The 22,021-nt window shown below is 42.4% G+C and overlaps 1 protein-coding gene across 1 annotated transcript in view; it reads left to right on the top strand.

The window, feature by feature from the left end:
* The window catches only part of FMN2 (formin 2), a 343,222-nt gene that overhangs the window by 140,925 nt on the left and 180,276 nt on the right, over positions 1 to 22,021 (top strand). Inside the window, exon 7 of the mRNA XM_046679366.1 lies at positions 5,129 to 5,216. Coding sequence (XP_046535322.1) covers positions 5,129 to 5,216 — 88 coding nt within the window. The remainder of the gene's footprint in view (positions 1 to 5,128; positions 5,217 to 22,021) is intronic.

The raw sequence follows: 22,021 nt of genomic DNA, 5'->3' as shown, positions 1-22,021 counted from the left end.
GTTCTACATCGCCTGCCTTGGTTTCCTCACATCGAGTGTTTTTTTTCTGACTTACTTTAGAGGAATAATCTGTGACTTAAAAAGACTTTAATATGGAATCTGGGGCTCCGCCTAGGATGCTGTGGGCCAGAGGCAGCAAAGGAGAATGGCCTTTCGCCTGCATGCCACTGGGCTCCTGCTGGCTCACCAGAGTTGTGCTTCTGTCTGTAGCCCTCGGGCTGTAGGGGAGGCCTGAGTAATTAGGAGTGGATTTGGGGTCAAAATCTTCACTATCTGCCCGCCTTGTTTCCCCAGCACCTTAGTCATTCAGACTGTTGTAACAGAATACCACAGACTTGCTGGCTCACGAAGGAACAACAGAGGTGGGTTTCTCACAGTCCTGGAGGCTGGGAAGTCCAAGATCAAGGCTGGCAGATTCGGTGGTGAGGAGCCGCTTCCTGGCTCATAGACACCATCTTGTCTCTCTGTCCTGGTGGACAGGATGAGGGTCTCTTTGGGGCCTCTTATAAGGGCATCAATCCCATTGCTGAGGGTTCCACCCTTATGACCTAATCACCTCCCAAAGGCCCACCTCCTAATACCGTCGCCTCAAGGTTTCAATGTGAATTGAGGGATGGGGGGACGACACAGACTTTTGGTCTGTAGCCCCTAGGTGCTGTCCTTTGTATCTGGGCAAGTACTTTGCCCAAGTGCCTCTCAAACTCTTGTAGTGAAGGACCAGCTTTTAAATCTCCAGTCCATCATGTTCTGATATTTTTCTAAAATATAATATATATGAATTACTAGAAAAATGAGATTGGGAAAACACAAAGACATACAAATCTAGATTCAACAGACAAAACATCCCTCCATCCAATTGCTGTAAAATTTCTGACTCTTGCTCTCAATTTCTGTACATATCCCCCGTGGACAGATGACACACAGCTCTTAGACTGGCAGCGGCCTTCAGTCCACATTTTGAGTAGGTAGGATGGCTTTATGTCTGCGGTAATCCTCATATTAGCCACTCCGTGAAGTGGGTCCTCCATTTTGTAGATCAGGACACTAGGATCAAAGTACATAAGTAAGATGCCCAAGGATATGCCTGTGCTAGAGCTGGGATTCCGGCCCAGAGTCGCAGCTCACCCACAGGGGTCTTTGTTAGAATTAGGGAAAGGTACACCTGCCCCTGAGCTGGCTGGCTTCTGCCTTCTAGTGGGATTAGACCAAGGATATCCCCTTGATGCAGTCATCATTTAGAACAAAAATTAGTTAAACACATTTCTAGTTGTGCAGCCTGGTTATATTAACCAGGGTCCTGAAAGTTTTGACTGTGGCCACATGTGTGAACATTTTGGTTTTATTCTCTTCCATGGCCTAATGTTGTACCTGATCTAAGCTGTTGTGTCATTGGTCATGTAGAATGCCAGGGAAGAGAATTTAAATGGAGACATCATTTGCAACCACTGGAAAACTACCCTGAGCTAATAAAGTTCTGAATTTTTTAGCAAATTACATGGGAGGAAGGAAAGATTATTAATTCTCTTGTGGAATTAGATAAAAAGTTGCCAAATTTTTTTTTGATGTAATCTTTCAAATGCCTTCCTACATATTTAACTTCCTGTAGCTATCGTTTGTTGTGACAAATACACTATTTGCTAGGCACATTGCTGAGGGTGTCACGTGCATTATCATGCTGAATGGCCACGACAGCTTTTTGAAATTATTGCTGTTGTGAGTCTTTTAGATGAGGAAGCTGAGGCTTTAGGACACTGAAGTAGCTTTTCCAGAAAGCGTAGAGAGCAAGCAGGAGAACCTTAGACCCTTGTGGTCTCTGGACCCAAAGCACTAGATTCACCTGGGAGCTTGTTAGAAACGAAAAACCTCAGCCCCACGCAGACCTAGGAATCAGAGTCTGCATTTTAAAAATATTCCAGATGATTTGTGTGCATATTAAACTTTGAGAAATTCTGCTCTATTTCAGAGTCCATGTTCATAATCCCTACATAGTCCTGCCTTGCAGGGAAGTGTAAGATAAAACTTTAAAGAGTATTAGCTGAATATGATGTGAATTTAGGTAGATTCAAAATAATCTTTTTTTCTGGTTATATGTTCTAGTCTTGTAGGTTTCAAATTTGTTAATTCTGCATTTTCCCCTTTTCAGCTAAGGATTCTGAGATCATCTTGTAAGAGTCAACTCTTTCTTCTCCATTGTGTCTATGGTCACTGGATTCTAAGAATGTTCTAGTTTGATAGCTTCAGGTTCTTGTTATCCAGGGTGTTAAAAAAAAAAAAAAAAGATAAATAGTGGTCAGGTTGAATGACTGTAGGGAATTGTGTTGTCAACCCTTTTAGACACCTGTTCTCTCCTGTCCATGGGCCTTCTAGAAAGTGATGGATAATTATTATTCCTACCTATAATCTTGGCATTTAAATGTAAAATACAGTTTGTAATCAAGTTTGTTTGAATTATAACAGAAAAGGCAAGTTTCAAGTATGAACTTTGAAGCAGTCTGTGTGAACTTTTAAAAGATTAATCCTTAAAAATGAGCCACTCAGGGGGCTGGCCCTGTGGCCGAGTGGTTAAGTTCACGCGCTCCGCTGCAGGCGACCCAGTGTTTCGTTGTTTTGAATCCTGGGCGCAGACATGTCACTGCTCATCAAACCATGCTGAGGCAGCGTCCCACATGCCACAACTAGAAGGACCCACAACAAAGAATATACAACTGTGTACTGGGGGGGCTTTGGGGAGAAAAAGGAAAAAAATAAAATCTTCAAAAAAAAAAATGAGCCGCTCAGGTTTAAAATGTAAGGGAGTGACATACAGATATCAGCAGTTTTGGAGATGTTACTCGGACATCAGTTTGGAGATTGGACAGGAAGAAATGAGACTCATCAGTGATTCTAGAACGAGCTGGAAGTCTTTTTAAAATCTCAGGTGATAGTTCCTATGCCCAGATTTTCTGATTAGTAGGTTTGTGATAGAGCCCAAGATTTTCATTTTTAATAAGTTCCCAAGTGATGATCATGCCTGCTGGTCCAGGGAACACACTTTGAGAACCAGTGGACTAGATTTTGGGAGACTAGTTAGAAATCTTTTGCACTGATCTATGCAAGATATAGTATAGAAGTAAATGCTGGCAATAGAGCTGAGGAGGAGGTGTGGATTCCAAAGACAGAGAGGAGTTGCAATTGACAGGATTTGTTGACAGCCCAGAGTGCGCAGGTGAAGGAGAGGTGGGAGTCTAGATTCATTTCTAGATTTCTGTCTTTGATAGGTGGATGGAAAATGCTGGTGCCATTATCTCAACATAGGGAATAAAAGAGGAGAAGCTGGATAGGTTTTGAAGGCAGAGTTGGTTTTAGACACGCCTGATTTATGTGGGAATTTAATCCCACATATTACGATAGAAGGATACTGCCTAGTTGAAGATGCAGTTATTAAGAATATAGTTATAAGGGCAGGCAGGTACCTCCATAGAGGAGAAATTATAGGTCACAAAGAGAAGAGAATAAAGTGCTGAGAGCAGAACTCTGGAATATGCCAATATTTAAGGTGAAATCTGAATAATTTACCATAAAAGGCCGGAGCCCTGGAGTAGAGTTTCTATAAGGGTGTGATCAATATGTCGGCACTACAGGAAAGTCAAATGACACATGGATTACAATGTGCCCATTGCATTTAGGAAGCAGAAGGTGACAGGAAACCTTAGGAAAAGCGGTTTTGGTGGAGGAGCATGGATGGGTCTCAGATTGCGTTTATCGGAAGTGAGAAACTGTTTTTTTATAACAGAGTATGTGCCTTCTTCTTTTCTGATATTGTTTCTATTTTCTCACCTCTGAAGAGGATAACACTACTGATAGAAATACTTGTCCTATAAAGGTATTCCTATTCAAGTTCTAACCTATCCTTTTCTAGCTGAAATTTGATAAAATGTCTAAAGAGCATATTGAGAATCAGACTTTATATGCTGCCTTTTCTTTCGAGGTGGCCCTGCCTCCTGCGGGACTGTCACTGTCCCACAGCAGGCTTTCAGAAATGACTGGAGGTGTCTGTGGTCGGTGCTTCTGAAAGTGCTGTATTTTGTTCTCCACCCCGCTCCGTCCCGGGGAACCAAGAATGCTGTTACTGCTATTTAAGAATATTGTTTTACTCTGTGACTTGGTGGGACAGCTGGTCATCATTATTTTATTAGTTTCCTGATTGACCCAACTTCAACCAAAAGGAAAGACAAGCTCAACAAATGTGATAGCTGTTGGGGCAGCTGTCACTTCTGGAAATTTGACCATAACCTTTTTTCCTTTTCCTCCAGCGTTTTTTAAGCAGATTTGTAACAAAATGCTGAGAGTAAATAGAAATTGCTGCCCTTCACAAGATCAGGACCTGGGGTCATAGTTTCCTAAGCAGGGTTTATTGGTGGCGTGTTATTGTCTGGAAAACACAGTTAAACATGTCTGTTCAACAGCAGCATGCCCACCTCTGTTTTAGGAAACTTCTCGTGCGGTTGTGTGGACTGACTCTTCAGGACTCTCTGGAAAGCCAGAGTTGAGACTGAGCCAACACAGCCCTTTGGATTTGATGCTCGTATCCCTCTATTAATTAGCTGGAAAGTTCTCCACAAAATGAGGGCCAAATACAGAGCGAGAGGGCCTGCCAGCAAAATAGTGAGCTTTCTAAAAGACCCGAGTAAAAGCACATTTCCTATTCTGTGGTCAGACCGCTCTGATCTAACCGATTCTCTCTGTGTGTGCCTTATTTTGCCCTTCTCTTGTTGACCAGGGTTTCAAGGCTCCACATTAAAATGGGAACGGTTTTGAAATCTCAGGCTACAAATTATCAAATGTGTAATTGTTATTTTATAGGGACCAAATTAACTTCCTAAACTATTAGATATTTTACTTGTTGGCAGATCAGGCTCTTAAAAGACTGCTAAAGAGCATGACATTGAGGCTGATGGTGAATCCTAGGGGAAAGATGGTGGATTTTGAAGATATGTGATATAAAACCCAAAAACTCTTTCCAAATTGGTTTTGAATACTTTAAGTACTGACTTTATTTGTTCTTCATTGAGGATTAAAAATAACATTATTAAGCATATCATTGGAGCTCAAATTAACATTTTCCCCTTTTCCTTTCCTTCTTGAGCAGGTTGTCAAGTTATTAAGCAACAAAAGATCACAAGCAGTTGGGATTTTAATGTCTAGCCTTCATTTAGATATGAAAGACATACAACATGGTAAGTATAAAAATAAAAATTCAGCTTTTGAATACTAAAATTTGGCCTGGAGGATATGATGTTTGGTGGTAAAATTATGTTAATCTTAGAGTTTCTGTGTATATTGAGGTTATTATGTTTCCTGTAAGTGCTACCAAACTTTCTCCCATGGTTGTTTCTGGAAGATTTACTATTAATATGGCTTTTCTGTTATTTCTGTGTCTTGCTAAGAGCCTAATTCTCATGAGGTGTGTTTAGTCTGCATTAATAAATGGTTAATTTTTAATTCATAAGAAGTACTAATCCCACTGTGCTCTATAACTGCTTATCTGGGATCTGTCTTTCTGGATGCCACGCTCTGAGTGACTGATGAACAGTAGTGAAAGCCAGACGGTGGAGTGAGCCTCAGCCACTGAAAATACCTGGAGAGGATGGTGCTCAGGAGAGAAAAGGATGTTGAGACCTGAGTCTCAGGTGTTTGATGAGCCAGCATAAGGAAGAGGAAGTAAACCTAAAATTTTGTGGTAGATCAGCTTCAACCAATGTAGGAGTTACAGGGAAGCCTGTTTCGAGTGTTGCTGTTTTAAGAATATTCTTGCAATTAGAGATGTCAAACAGTAGACTGGGTTGCCATATTTAGTGATGAAACGAAAACTCAGAACTGTTCAGGAGGCCGAATGATCGTTTGTCTCAGATGTCCTTAAGCATTGGACGAGGGAGGAGCCATGCTTTCCTGATCCTCCTCCTGTTCCAAGAGACTGTGAGATGCTGAAAGAGTCACTAAAACAGATTTATTACATAGAAATTTTTAGGGTGGAAAATTGGTCCTCCTCCTTCCAGTTATTTGGGGCAACTGTAGTGTAAACCCCTGGCTTTTCTACACATAGAGGGATTGAATTATATTTTCTAATAACCATCAAAGATAGTTTCAAAGTATTCCTGGCCGCTTATATTATTGTTGGTGATCCAGACACATGGAAGCAGTAATATCATGACCTTTCGTTATTTCTTTTATGTTGTTGTTTTAATTTATATCTTTAACCAGGCTTATAAAGTATTTTCTATGATTGGAATTAGTGTGATTTTTTTAACATTTTCTAAAGTTGCCTTAGTGTCAATATTTTAATAATTGAATTCTACCTTACATTCCTATGCCATATCCTCCTATCACGTTTATGCTGAGAGATATTGCCCACAGGTGAAGAGAGGAATTAAATTTATATTCAGAATGTCCCTTAAGCTGCCCAGGGCCTTAGAATAGATTTAAAGCAGATTGAATTAGCCAATGGAATGCTAGTTTACCTATTAAAGAAATATGGTTTCAAGTATAACACAGACCTTATAAATCATGAAAACATTTAACTGGCTTTCTAGCTTACCCCTTTATGAATGTGGATTCTATTTGTGGGGCTTAAAATATTGTGTGGAATAATTCATAAATAGCACAAGCTTGGTATGTCCTGTCAATTGATGAGTAACTCTTAATCACAATTTGAATTTTTATTAAACTGTTTTGATGTGAGGAGACTTCCTTAAGCTGAAGCGTTGGGGGTAGTAGTCACAGTACAGGACGCCACGGCTGGCGCCAAGAAGTTCTTGGCGTTTCTAAAGCTGGCAGATGGAGCCCAGTTAAGTCATAGAATGAAATCTGAAAATAATGATATGGTCCTTTCCTTCAGTCAAATATTCAACCCGAGTTGAGTTAATAATGAGAACCTTATGAACAAAGGAGTCCGCCTAACATATGTGTCTGTGGTCAAGCCAGCAAGAGTTCATTGAAAATTTGCTAGCTTAACATGCAGCGCTAACAATAACACGGCATGGACGCCAGTAGTGGAAGGGTCACATGGAATTATGCATGAACTTTATCCCATTAGGATGGGAAGCGATTGCTTGAGTCACTTTGAAACCCTGCACATGGTTTTCTAAAAACAACTGCCTTAAAAGTCTGAAGAAGCAAGTGGTATGCCCTTCGGTGAATAAGGTGCTGTTCTGCCTCAGTTATGTTTCTGGAGCCACGATTTACATGGGTGAACCCCTGTGGCCTCTGGAGTAAACTTGACTTCTATCAGGATGTGCCCCCACTGACAAATCCATAGAAGCATAAACATCGTTGATTTTGCATATAGAAGTGGCCACAGAATTTAACCAGACCTCCTGTGTCATGTTAGAAGACCAAACGATCACCTTTTAGTGGTCAGATTTCTCTCTCAAGGTCACCCAGCTTGTTAATGGAACAGGCTGAACTTGTACCTGGTCCTCTTCACGACGGATCTGTTCTTTCATTCAGATGTGTCGCTTCTTCAAAATTGTGCTTTTCGGCATCTTGGAAACAAAGTATATGTAAAAATGTGATAAGCAGCAGGAATTATTTTCTCTCTCTTCTTCCTTGTTAGAACTCTAGACAAGCTTAGAGCTGAGTTTGCTTGGTAAAGTTTCTATTGTGAAGTGCCGTGTTAGGGTAAGTAGTGTGGAAGGTTTGGATTGTAGGTGCCAAAGTCAGATGTGGTCTTGCCACTATATCCACTGATCCCCACATCAGGCTCAGAAGGTGAACAAACGCAAGTTCTTTCCCACCGCAGCACATGTCGGGTCCTCAGGGTCACACATAGTCAAAGGGCAGAGAGGGGAGAAAGGATCAGCTTCTTGACTATTAGTGTGGCAAAACAAGTGTGAGGCAGTCCCAAATCAGGAGCTCTGTGTGAGAGAGAGTGTGTGTGTGTGTGTGTGTGTAAGGGTTACTGGAAGGCCTGAGCTGCTGGAATGCAGTTGTGAGTATGTCTGGTAACTTCTAAACTATCCTGCAGGTTATAGCAGTTTTTCACTGAGCAGGGTGAGACTCTGCTGTGCCACCTCTGAAAAACCCTCTCTGATGGTTTAGAGCAATTTAAAGTCTAGGATAAAGGTGGCTTTTAGAGAGGATTTGCCCTAGTTTGTGCTGGGGCCTGGGGCACTGTGGGTTTAGGACCTCCCTGGACCAAGCAGAAGGGTCCCTCGGGCTGTGCTGACTGCTCATCCCCGGCAGGAGTTGGGCTCCCCGGGTGCATTGCCCTGGAGTCCCAGTTTATTGTCAGGAGGCTCTAGAGTCTGTTCTCTGGGTGGGCCCTGAGCTTTAATGTTGGTCCCTGGCGCCATGAAGCTGTCAGCAGAAAGTTCAGATTTGCTGGGATAGGCAGAGACCCTCAGGGCAAGAGCAGTTCCTGAGCTGACTCATTTCTCTGGGTCCTCTCTCTTCCCTTTTGTTTAGCATGTAACTGCCTTATCAGTTCTTTGATGCCTGTAAGATATTTTACAGATATATTTTATCTGGCATTTTTAATTGTTCTCAATGGGAGGATTAATTCAAATAATCTAGCCTGTGATTCCCAGAAATTGGTATTAGGAGAGTATCCTACAGCTTTGTGGTTTAGTTTTGTGAGAACAGATTGGATTTCCTGTACAGCGTGTGGTCCATGTTTCAGAAGTCAGTGTGATGCAATGATTAGGTCCGTTTTGGTAGATAATAGTAGCTACAAAAGAATTTCAAATTTCCTAAGGCTCAGTTTTACCCCCCACAAACTCACTACTTGGTAGAACAGCCACATGGTTTATCGTCCAAACTGGGATACTTTTGAGAGTGGAAGGGCACTATTAATAGTGCCCGGGCAACAAGTGTGATGTGGAAATTTCTCAGGCACACCAGTAATCAGGTAACCCTACTCCCAGATCAGTTGGAAGCAACTTTCTGATCTAAATTCTCTCTCATATACAGATATTTATTAAACAAATATCTATTGGCCAGCAGAACAAAGCAGTTTGGAAAGCCTACCTTGTCCACCTCAGATTGTCTAGCTCTCTGTCCTTGTCGGCACTCTCACCGCTGTCTCATCTGAAAGATTTGATCCAGCAGATGCAAACACGTCACAGAGGGAGGAATCTGTTACCCTGTGATCTGCACCAGGCAACCAGAAATCCTGCTCAGCCGGTGGCTGGACCCGGGACTGTAGACTGAGCCCCAGGCAGCCTCCCTGAAGCTCCAGGCTGTAGCATCCGCTAGGTCCTCACACTCTATCTGTGGAAGGGGGGCGCTGGAACATTGCTAAGAGGTTTTAGCTCATCAGCGTGTCGTGTGTGTTTTCAGTTTTGCCCGCGAATGCCCGTTTCAGATGTTAGTATGCTAACGAGCAAAGCCTCAGTTACTGATCTGGAGAGGGGCAGCTGAGGGGCCTGCAGTGGCCGCCTCTGGAGTGAGGCTTTTCTTCCATAGTGCTGGCCAACCATCCCTGAGCTGTGCCGCCTTATGGTTAGCACAGCTGCCCTAGAGCTGAAGCTTCACCTGCTCATCCACGCTAGCACGTTCCCTCTGTACGCGCATTTCGAAATTGATTTCAGGCATTGTAACAAGGGCTGCTAAGATATATTGAATATAGAATAAGAAATAAGTTTCAATGCCCTTCCGGGCTTGGCCATCCCAGGGTGTTAATGGTCCTGGCCTCTCCGTTCCCTTTATGTCTGTCCTGTCTAAAGCCTACTGGTATTGTGGGCTAATATGTCCTTGGTGAGATTTCTATCATGTTTAAACAAGACTTATCAAAATCATGTGTCTTAAATTAAATAATTATGTAAACTACCTAGTATTCCATCAGAAATATAGTGGATACTGTCAATCATGGTTATTTTTATTTTTTGATCTCTAAGCTTAATGATTGCTTTTTCAAACACTTTATTTAAGAGAATGTAGTTAAGGATACCTTACAAGAACAGTAACGTGCTTTTCGATTTAAATCAGAAATCCCAGTGCAGTTTGTTCATTTGTGAGTCTTCATTGGAACCTGCATCATCGTGTTGCTATTTTTTGACTTTCTGTTGCTGACCACCCTCCCAGGGGCCCAGCGCTGAGCAACGTTATCCTGATAACTGTCAAGGAAGCAATTACCTAAGGCCACAGGTACCTAAAAAGAGAATTCCTTTTGGCCAACAGGATGAGTATTCAAAGATCTTTCATAATCGCAACTTTTTATTAGCATCGGAAGAGATGGAATTAAATTAAATATTGGTTTGAATTTTAACCGGCCCCCCCTGTTATTGCTGATAGTTGTGTAAAATGGTCCAGAGGAAGGGAGTCAATTTCCATTTTACAGTGAAGGGAATGAGCTTATACATTAAGCCTGCGTGGGGCTTCACCTAATGGGGCCAGAATGAGCATCCGGTTCTTTGATTCCTAGTTGAGTGCTCTCTGCAGTGTGTTAGCTTGTTTCAAAATGGAGGACCCACGTTACCTAATAAAATGAGAATGTGCAACTCATGCACAAAAAGAACTGGCAAAACAGCATAATGCTTTTGGCTGCTGGTTATTTTGTTTTTTAGAGTTATTAAAACATTGCAAAATATAGATTTAGCAAATTTTGTTTATTGCTTTGTCGTTTCATACAAATTCCCATTTGCTTATTGACTGTTCCTTAGAGAAATGAAGATTTTTTTTCACATCTGTGAATTAAATGAGGAAAATATTTTAAAAAATTATTGAGTTGCTTGTTCTTGATTGACAAAGCAAAGATAAACAATTTTTATAGAAAAAGCAGTCTGGGCTAAGCCTTTCAATGAACTAAAGCAGATTGTGATTAGTTAAAAAGTTTGTGATGCATAGGGCCTGGACTTGCTGGGCCTCTTGTCTAGGTTACTAGTTGCTCAGAGAGTATTTAGGGAGATAGAAGATATCACTAGCCTAGGAGAGTCCTGAGGGATGCTTGCTTTCATTTTAGACTCACTCTTTATTTTTTATTTTTTTTTAAAGATTTTATTTTTTCTTTTTTCTCCCCAAAGCCCCCCGGTACATAGTTGTGTATTCTTCTGTGGGTTCTTCTAGTTGTGGCATGTGGGACGCTGCCTCAGCGTGGTCTGATGAGCAGTGCCATGTCTGCGCCCAGGATTCGAACTAACGAAACACTGGGCCGCCTGCAGCGGAGCGCGCGAACTCAACCACTCGGCCACGGGGCCAGCCCCTTAGACTCACTCTTTAAAGCACATTCTTTCTTCCTGTGTCTCCCTAGCGTCTATACTTCCGGGTTTTCTCTTTACTTTCACGTCTAGTCTAGCAATGATTAAGAGCCTGGGTTCTGGGGTCAAGCTGCTTGGATTTTGTTATGGACCGAATGTTTGGGGCCCCGACCCCCAGTTCATATATTGAAGCCCTAACCCCCAGTGTGATGGCAATGAGAGGTGGGTCCTTTGGGGGATAACCAGGTTTAGAGGACGTGATGAGAGTAGGGCCCCTGTGATGGGATTAATGTCCTTATAGGAAGAGGAAGAGAGACGAGAGCTCTCTGCAAGCCAGGAAGAGAGCCCTTCCCAGGTCCAGGCTCCAGAGCTCTGGGAACTCAATTTCTGTTGTTTTGTGATGACACAGTTTGTTATGACAACCCAAGCTAAGGCAGATTTGAATCCCATCTCTGCCGCTGGTTAGCTGAGTAAACCTGGGCATATTCTTCCTATCCCTACTCCTATTTCCTTGTTAGTAAAAAGGGCTGTTAAACGGATTATTTTCTGTAAACACACACTCACGCGTGCACATACACACACACACAAACAGACACATTATATTAAGCGCTCAATATTAGTTGTCCTCTCCTTCCTGCATTCCTTAGGAAGTGACTGTGTTCACAGGCTTTGGAGGTGTTTGAAACTCAGAGCCCGGCCGGTCAGTGAGGGGAGAGGACTTAAAGGTCCTCCTTTTGCTCTGAACAGGTTCTGCTAGAAGGCTTTGCCATGTGACAGTGGAGGCATAGTATGCAGGTGCTGTCCCTTCGGACGGAGTTGGAGAGATGAGAGGGGAGAAATGGGAGTGTAGGTTAAGGGGAACCTAGCAGAGGCAGATTTGATTGTTCTGTAGCTTGGGATTTCTGTCACTGTTACTGAAATGTGAGTTAGTACTGGGCTGCGACCATTTCTGTTTTCTAAATGGTGATAATTATGAGAATTATTTATATTAGCAGCTCTCCATCTTTGGACTACACTTTATCTGCGAGGAGAGCAATTTGTTTTGGAAACTTGAAAGGCTGGGGTCTGCCCTGTTGAGCGGTTTCTTCACCGTTGCCTCTGTGCTGTGGGAGTCAGCCACATTCTGCATTCATGGCTCTGGGCTCTGGGTGGCATGTGAAGGTGGTGATGGAAAGAAGTTTGGCTTTGCTGGTAAAATGGATCATGGTGACGGACATGAGGAGAATCTAAGTAGGGACGTGGATAGACGCTTCTATTTCTTGCTTTGACGTTATTTTCCTGACGGTTAAACTAGTTCCTAGCTATGACTGTAAAGTCTAAGAACACTTCTTAAAAAGTCTGGAAATACCCTTTCTGAACTGTAGGATCTTGGAAGGACGTTTAATGGTAACTCCTACCCCCTGTATTTTGATAGCCTACACATGGAGCAGTTCTTTAACCCCGTTGGGCTGTTCTTGAATAATGTTTTTCTTATGAAATTTTCTACCAAACAAGTTGTAGATTACAAACTCCAGGTCTTTTTCGTAGAGTTTCTGGTTTCATTCTTGGAGACACAAGCTTTTCCACTTGCCTATTAATTACCATAAGAAAGTTTATCCATAATCATTTGTTTATTTTTGTAATATTCTCAAAAACCGGGTTCAGTGTGGGCAATGCTGATTTTTCCCAGTGGGTTGCCCAGTGTCTGGTTTCTTTATGAAACTCAGGTTTGTAAAGCTCACTTAGAAATTGCTTCGTGCCCTTTTCTTACCTGTAAGTGTTTTTCTCACATGGGATATGGAATCTTAAGACCTGTTTATTATATTTATTGGGACATTAAAAATATAGTAAATGCTGTTGGGAGGTTTAGTGAATGGTTTTCATTGAAATGGAAAGTCACTTGGAATTAGAAATTTGAGAAGAAAGTGGGCTCCATCTAGTGAGCTGTGTAACCTTTTCATCAATTGTAGCCTTGTCATGGAGAAAAGCGCATGTGAGATAGGTACACTTTCATTAAAACCTACTTTCGGAAATTTAATATCAGAATATGTTTTAATTTGAAATATAAATTCATTACTATGAGTTTCTTATGAAAAGAAAGACACCGTAAATCACTTTGTCACACATAGATTATTAAATCAGGGTAAAATGAATTATTGTAACTCTTTCATTACAGGCTCAGCAAAATACCTGGGTTGAACTTAGCTTATGTTTTTATGATACTGTTCCCCAGTTGGACTTTGGATTATACTTTTCTGGGAAGGACAAACACAGTACCTGAGGTGGTTCTGAAGCTGCGAGCTTTGGGTGTAGGTATTCTTTTCCTTCATTGCACTTCCTATCTGAATTGTGTATCAAGGGTTTGTTAGTGTGTTTATTTTTCCTGGTCCCTCGCAAGGTAAGCTCTGTACAGCCTGGAGACGTAGCCCGCTGCAGCTCAGCTCAGGGCACTTCCCCCATAAGGCTACATCTGTTCTTTACTGTCACTGGGTGATTGTTAGAGGGATGGCCCAGGGCCACTTAGAGCAGGCGTCGAGGGGGAGCCCAGATTTGAGCACAGACACTTAGTGTCAGTGTGTAACTAATCGCATCGGCCATGACCCTTGAACTGTGTGTTACAGGTATGATTTTTACAAAAATATTCCTTTTGCATACTCCATGAGAGGGGCAGGGATTTGGACTGTTATTTTGGGCAAAAGGAAAGCCCCTTTGATAATTCGAATCATGTTTGAATTTCAAAATTGACTTCTTTAAAGTTCTGTGTGTTTTGACAAGTGGTTTTTCAGTACCCCAACGTGGCCGCTCTCAAGATGCTGTCTGGTCTTCTTTATCCTTTCAGATGAAGTGAGAATCTGAGAGTGCTTGAGATGAGGAGAGGAAGAAATGATTGGCACTTTCCACTTTTCCCTTATAGAGCCACCGGTGTGCTAGTCCTACTAGGTACATTCTAGAAATACAATCACAGCTATTCCCCGTAAGTCCAGTGTCTTGAGACATCGGATAAAGTGGCTGAAACACCAAGGTCATGTAATGTTGTGTTATCTTGGAGCATGACTGCAGTAATGATATTTTAGGCTGATGACTATTGTGCATCTTTCTTCATGGTCAGGCGTGGCTACAACGAGACCTCTGCTCCCCCGGAAGCACTTTTCAGCTAAATACCTCTGAATACATTGTAAAATATGTTAAACAATTTTGATCAAATTATTATATACAGACGCTTAAGAAATCAAGTAGTACAGAAGAGCTGACAATGAAAACCACAATTCCCCGTTCCCTGGATGAACTCGATCGTTTCTGTGATGGATTATGGAGGCATGACTTTCCCCCGGTTGAGCCGCTGTGAATAACAGCAGCCTCATTTGAGGAGATGGAGGAATGTGGGAGGAGCCTTCTCTCTCGTCATTACTGACAGCTTCCTGATGAATTAAGTTGTGAAGAGAATTTCTGAATTGAGCAAGATGTTCAAATAGATTATCTGCAAGGTTCCTTTCAGTTCTGAGGTTTTATGATTCCAAATTTAAGGTCCTACAATTGCTGATGATACTAGCTAACACATAGGGTCATTACTGTAGGGCCTGCACTAACTCTGTGATGTCATTATCCCCATTTTAGGGGTGAGAAAACTGAGGCACAGAGTAGCAGAAGAAAATCCACCAGCAAGTGGCGGGGCTGTGATGTAAACGCAGGTGCTCTGGATCTGGAGCCTGTGCTCTGAACCCCCGCACTGGGCTTCCTGAGAGCTCTCTGTGTTAGCATTGTGTCAGTGCCTTAAGCTGGAAAAAATGATCTAGGACTTTTTTCTCCATGGTTCATAACTATAAAAGCCATCTACTGGCAGCGACTAGAGCTGCTCTTCGCAGGCTGCCTCCAGTCTTGTGCATCTAGCTAGAGCACACGTTTACACTATGTGTGTGTGTGTGTGGGGGGGGGTGCAGTGGGCGGTAGGGAATCGAGACACACGGAGGCAAAGACTGCTGTGAAGGCTACAGAGAGGTTACTTGATGGATATCTTGGAGGATTTGCTTTAAAATTCCTTCTGTTATCACTACCTGTCCTGTCTTCTGTCAGTTCTGTGATTCATGCGCTTTCCCAGAGAAAGCTGCAGAGTGGAGGGGGGTCTCTCTGTGGCTGACTTTGGTACTAATTAAAGGGATGAGGAGGAGAAAGCACTCAAAGACTGTGATCGCCTTAGTAACGTATTTTCATTTGAGTGTTAGTGTATTAGAACGACCAGTTTTACTGTTGTAACCACTAGCCCGTGTTCTTATCACAAAGAAAGATGGCAGCATTGGCGTTCATATCAGGGGGATTGTGATTCATTCATTCCTGCTGTCCTCTTCCCTGCCTGCCTTTATTTCTTCCAATATTTAATCATTCATTCCCTCAGATGTTTACTGAGGACCTACTTTGTGCCAAGCTGCATTCCTGGCACTGGGATACAGAAAGGAGAACAAAAGAGACAAAAAAAAAGCCATGCCCATGTGGAGCTTACATTCCAGTAGGGGAGAAAACAATTTTAAAAAAAAAAGCAAAATGTAGGCTATGTCAAATAGTGATAAATGCCATGGGGGAAATAAACAAAAGTGGAGAATGGAAATAAGGGAGCACAGAGTGAGGGGGAGGGAGGAGTCAGGGAGAGCCTCAATGGGAAAGTGACATGGTACGGGTGTGAGGAAAGGAACCTCATGAACGTCAGAGGGAAGAGCATGTCGCGAGAAGAACCAGGCAAGGGCAAGGACCCTGAGGTGGGAATGTCCTGGGGACACTAAAGGACGAGATGCTGAGTGTGTCTGGAGAGAGTGATCAAGGGGCAGAAAAGTTTGCGAATGTGTTTGGATAAATAATGGGGGTGGAGGGGGAAGAGGACAAATCGTGTAGGGCCTTCTTGCCTTTGGAAAGACTTTGACTTTGACTCCAAGAAAGACAGGATGCTGTTAGAGGGTTTAGGCAGAGGAGTAGTAAGTCCAACTCATCTCTTTAGCAGATTGCTCTGCTGCCATGTAGAAAATAGTAGTCAAGGGCGGCAGGCAGGAGGACCAGAAGGAGGCAATTGCAGTGTCCCAGACGCAGGATGATGGTGGCTTGGAGCGAGTGGGAGCAGTAGAGATGGTGAGGTGTAGTCAGGTTCTGAATATGCTCTGAAGGTGGAGGCGTCAGAATTTGCTCATGGATTAGATGTAGACTGATGAGAAAGAGAGAGGACTCCAGGCTTTTGGCCTGAGTTAATGGAAGGGTGTAGTTGCCATTTACTGAGATGAGGAAAACTTGAGAAGGAGCCGATTTGAGAGGGGAAGATGAGGAGTTCCATTTGGGTCATGTTGCGTTTAAGATACCTGTTAGATGTGGGAGTAGAGGTGGAGGACAGTTGGAAGTAGAAGATCAGTTAGAAAAGAGGTTCAGACTGGTGAGACAGAATGAGATTCATCAGCATCTTGATTGTCTTTAAGCCAAGGGAGGTAGTGTAGATGGGGAAGAGCAGAAATCTAAGTATCGAGCCCTGGAGTTCAGCAATAAGAGGCTGCGGAGAGAAGAGAAAGAACCAACAAAGACTGAGAAGTTGCCACTTGAGGTTGGAGGAAAACCGCGAGTGTTTCTTCTTGAAACTAAGTGAAGAAAGTTTTCCAAGGAAAAGAGAGCTCTGTCAAATGTTGCTGATAGATCAAGTTAAATGGTGGTTGTGGGGACCTTGACAGGAGCAGTTGGGTGGAGTGGTGGAGGCCAGAGCCTTCCTTATTTACGAGAGAACAGGAGGAGCGCGATTTGGAGAAGGCGTGTGTGGAGTCCTTGCTGAGACGAGTTGCAGGAAACTGGCGCAGTAGCTGGTGTGGGGAGTTGGGGTCAAGAGTGAGTGTTCTTAAGGTAAGAGAAGGTATAACATGTTTGTTAGGCATGTGAGTGATCCCTCAGGACTGGAAGAATCAAGCATTTAGGAGAGAGGGGTCATTGCTATGATGGATGCCCTGCCGAGGGGCAGAGGAGGGGAATGAGTGCCAAGTGGAAGGGTTGGCCTCAGTTGGGCACTGATGGTCCTTCCATAGGAACACCGGAGGGGGAAGAATATCCAGCCCAGGTGCAGGGAGGTTCTGAGAGCTGGTGACTGGGGCTTCTGGGAGTGCTCTTGTAATTGCTCCTGGTTACTCAGTGAAGTAAGAACAAGGTCAGCAACTGAGAACCAGAAGGTTGAGGAGGTGTTGGAGGCTTGAGGAGGGAGGAGAAAGGTTCTTTAGCAGAAGGGGAGGGTGACTGATTGGGAAATTACGGTATGACTATTGGGCAGCAGTGAAGGGCCCACTTGAGGTTAGTGGCCATGAATTTAAGGGTGGTTTGTAGTTTCTCGCAGCGGTGTTCACCTGTGAGGCATGCATGTGGCCGGTAGGTTAAGAGGTGATTTTAACAAAGCTCGAGGTTTCCTGTTGTAGTATAACACCTCAAGGGAAGCGTAGGGGAGCAAAAGAGCATGTACATGCCAGAGAGGGAGTAAATAACGGTGCATGGTTAAAAATGTGTATTAGGACATAAGGAAGGGAGCTGAGGGACGATTTAATGCGAGGGGGTCAGTGGATCATGTGTCCTGGTGAGACTGACAAGAGAAAACTGTGAACCTACCTTGGGGTTTTCGTAGAGGAGACTCATGTCCTTCAGGTGGGTCGGTCAAGTGAGAGCATTGTGGGAATCCGTAGTTTCACCTCAGCCAGAGGAAAAGGAACAATTAACGTTGTGGGTGGAAGATGCAAGTATTTTCTGCGGCATGCGTCAGTGTTTATGGCCTTCTCCAAACTCCTTTCCAAACTAGACATTGGCCATCGTGGTCCTCAAGGCACGGGATCTGTTGAGCTACTCAGCTTCCCAAATATGAGAGTTTTCACAACACCCTCAAGATTGTATTGTACTCGAATATGCTGTGATGTTGCTTAGAGTATTCCAGATGGATTAGTAATTAGATCAAGTGAAAAGTGAAGAGCAAAGAGAGGTATATTTATATTGGGCATATTATATACTTTTAGTGGTTTTGTCTGGAAAGGGGGCAGAATGCCCAGGCTTTCCTCATTTTTCCTCATTTGCTCATCAAACTTGACATTAGTTCACCAAGAAACTTGACTTTTAGAGTAGATAATTAGAAGTTGTTTTAAAATCCAATTATGTATTTACCTTATTACCACTGAGCAGTTGGTTCCTCTATAAAATAATTATTTCTCCCATAAAAAGGAACCTAAACGGGAGTAGCTTTCTTGATTTTCTAACTTTCATGTGAAGATAGATTTGAAATATTTATGTCCATAGACAAAATGCTGGTAACTGAATGTAAACAGAAAATTGATTACCATTGTATTGGATAACGTTGAAAATTTGTCATAATGACCATTTGGAAGAGAATACAAATTGAGTGATTTACAGTATCCAGGTTGATATTAATTATTTCCTCTGGAAGCAAACACATTTCTTTTAATTCTTAGAATTTTTTTTTTTTTAAATCTGGTATAATCAATCTGTTTTAGACCTGTTACTCATCATGCTCCTGGACTGCTGTATTTCAGTGTGGTGGTGATTTCTTTCTGCCTTTGAAAAAGAAATTATTAAATTGAGAATGGAGACGTGTTTCATCAAGATTCTGCCTCAGACAAAATAGTTTCACATTTTTGAAAATCTCTTTCTGGTCTGGGTTAAGAGAAGACAGCCAGAGTGTCGTATCTGCTTCTGCATTCCTTGTGGTGCTGTAGGTCGTTTTGGTTGAAATGTATGAAGAAATTCTGGCCTTACACAGATACGTAGCCGAAAAGGGAGAAGAATTTTAATAGTCTTTTCAGACAACGGTGGATGTTAGTCCTAATACTACACCGAAACTCAACAAATGGTAGTTTCCTAATGGTTAGTTACAGGGTGGAATTAGAAAGCCCTATCAGTAACCTTTCCATATTCTATTACGTTAAAAAAAAAATGATGCTTCATTCAACATTAAATACTTGGATCTGCTAATATTACCTTATTTAACTGAGTTAAGGATTTTGAATTATAATGTTTGACAAAGAAAATAAATTTAAGAATAATGAGTTCATTTAAATGAAACCCAGATATACATTTAAGTTCTAATAGGCTCTGCTATCTTTTGCAATGTTGGAAATGTTTAGAATAGTTCTAAAACTGCACGCTGCAGTTTTGAGATGAATTATTTACTTCCAGTTCATTCATCAGTGGTCTCCTGAACCCTAATTCCTGTTCTGATACACAGATGTTAACGTCTGCCCTTCAGTGCCACTTTGTGAGTTGAGTTTGCAGCAGTGCACACAGGGGTTGAGGGCGCCTGCCTCCCGCAGCGGAGCAGCGTTCACGAGCAGCGCGGGCCAGCTCTCCTGTCTCTGCCGCCGTCTCTGGATGAAGGATTCCATCGTCTGCTGTTCAGGCCCGGGTGCCATGAAGCAATGATCGGTTTTCTAGCATCTGTGATACTCCTGAGTAGTAATTTCAGAATACTTAGTGAGAGGGTTAAAGTGTTGAAGTATGATGTAGTCTGGGGAGTTAACTTCTAGTCTCGACGTTTAACTCTTTCATTCTGTGCCAGAAAGGAATCCTGGAAGACAGCCTGAGTTCTCCCCTGTGGTAGCCTGGCCAGCCAGGGCCGATACACTTCCTCCCCTCTGTCCTCACCCAGAAGAGAAGGGACTGGACGGAGATGTGATATTCTCTGAGAAACTGAGTAGTAGGAAATTGCTGCTTCTTGATCAATGAGGATCATGACTTCAGCTGAGACTAAATTGTGAAGTGCTTTGGCAGAGGGTTGTAGCCACCAGCCACTATGTCCCCTACACAGATACATTCAGATGGACGCTCTACAGCTTGAAAATAAGGAACAATCAAAAGTACATAAGATTCTCTGGGTGGGCATTGTGAAATTTGGAGTCTGCATTGTTTTGTAATGGCAGAGTTTTTTATGGGATTATTTATATACAGGAGCGGCTAAGGAAAAGACATGAGCAAATTTTTATAATGGTGGAAAGAGGTACCTGGTCAGTTGAGGCAACAGCTATGGGACTAGGAGAAAGTTCCTAAACTTTAGTTTGCTTCTTTGGGTGGAATCTTCAAAAGATATTTACTATTCCTAAAGCACCTTCAGCTTGAACTGTAATTTTTATCTAGTTGTGGGAAGGGGGAGAGAAGAGGCTTGGAAACTGTGTTATGTATTGTAGCAGATCTGTAGTGAAAATTCATGGTGCCCAAGATAAATTAAATCTCTCCTCCTACCAATGCTTCCTTCTAGAGCTTTCCTTAGCACTGATGCCCATCCTGTGTTTTGCTATTCACTATTTGCACATATTACTGGGGATCAAGGGGTATCAGGAAGCTCGGACAATAAAAGGAGTTTTCTTTTAATTAAAAAAATAATTTATAAGCCACGAGAAGGATGAGTGCATCTTGCTCAATCAAATCAAAATTTGTGGGGCGTTTGCAGCCGCAGAAATGCTGACAGTCACTGCATAGGTAAAGTAACGAAGGAAGAAGGGGGTGGGAGCAGCACCATTGATAGTCTCCTTGGTCAGGCGTCGCCGGAGCAGCGTGTGGTGGTTACTGAGCGCTGGAGATGGCAGCACGACAGGGCAGTAGAGAGAAGAAGGGCCAGTCCTCCAGCGGTGGGCTGCCCTCACCACAGCTGCCGGCGTTCAATGAAGGCTCAAAAGTGTGAGCGGATGAATTAGAACAGAGGCAGTTCCATGTTCTATTTGAAAGCTTTCTATTTTACTTAGAAGCAACTTGTTATTCATTAGAAGCGCATCAGAGAAGTCTTAATATTTGGAACTCCTTCCTGTATTTAACCGATCCCTCATTCCTCTAGACAATGAAACATTAAACTAATCCTTACACACAAGTATATATGTCAAAAGAGAAGAAAGAAAAACATTAACTGAACAAATGGCAAAATAGGACTTAACATACACATAAACCAGTGTGTCACGTTTTTGGCGCGTGTTAGCTATACGTTGAGTTAAGTCAACCACGAAATTGTTCCTCGGGGAGCATGATAAACATCATATGTGTTCTTTAGATTTTTCATATTTTTAAATATTTTGGAAAAGTAGTCATGAGACATAAGTTGTTTGTCAAAGTCATCTCGTAGTACAATGGAAGGAATTACCATCACGTGTCCAGTTTTGGTATATAAGCTGTGATATTCTCAGCCGGATAAGTTCACAACTAAGCTTTCTTTATTTTTTGTTGAATTTTTAATTTTCAGTGACTAAACTTCTTGGTCTTGTTCCCTACCTCCACATGTCTGCTAATATATAATACACAAAGGGCGCTATGTAAGTGCATGTTTAAGCGAATGATTTTAAAAACGATATTTTTTCTTTATACCATAATTATAATCATTGTGTTTGTAAATTCAAGCTTTCTGTTTTGGGTTTCTTTCAAGGTCAGACATGTTTGTTTAGCATTACGCTGGAAAAAGTATGATTATTATCTGTATGAAAGTTATTTTGACATAAGGCATTTTAAATTTCTGATATATTCTGTATTTAGGGAGCACTGTATGCTTACATTCAAAATAGATTGAACACTGTTCCCTTTTCAGAGCGTGTGTAGCAAACAGTGGCCAGTGTGATCCCAGAGTTAGGGTCCTATTTCCAGGGAGACTCAATAAGCTCTGTTTTACAAGAGCGTAAATGTTTACCTAAGCAAGAAGGTGCAGTCCGCCCTGCCCAGTAAAGGACATTTTGCAGCGCTGGTTTACGGAAAACATTCAACAGACAGTGGAAGTTTTACACAAAGTACAGTGCGTTGTTTGAAACTCCTTGCTCATCTATACACTGTGCTTAAAATAAACACTATCTGGGAATGTGCCAGTCTTTTTTTCTACCTCCTTTATTCCACACCCT

This window comes from Equus quagga, chromosome 12 (assembly GCF_021613505.1).
Source record: "Equus quagga isolate Etosha38 chromosome 12, UCLA_HA_Equagga_1.0, whole genome shotgun sequence".
In the NCBI taxonomy this organism is placed as follows: Eukaryota; Metazoa; Chordata; class Mammalia; order Perissodactyla; family Equidae; genus Equus; species Equus quagga.
The sequence above is the reverse complement of the archived record's forward strand: the minus strand, read 5'-3'. Positions and strand labels throughout refer to the sequence as shown.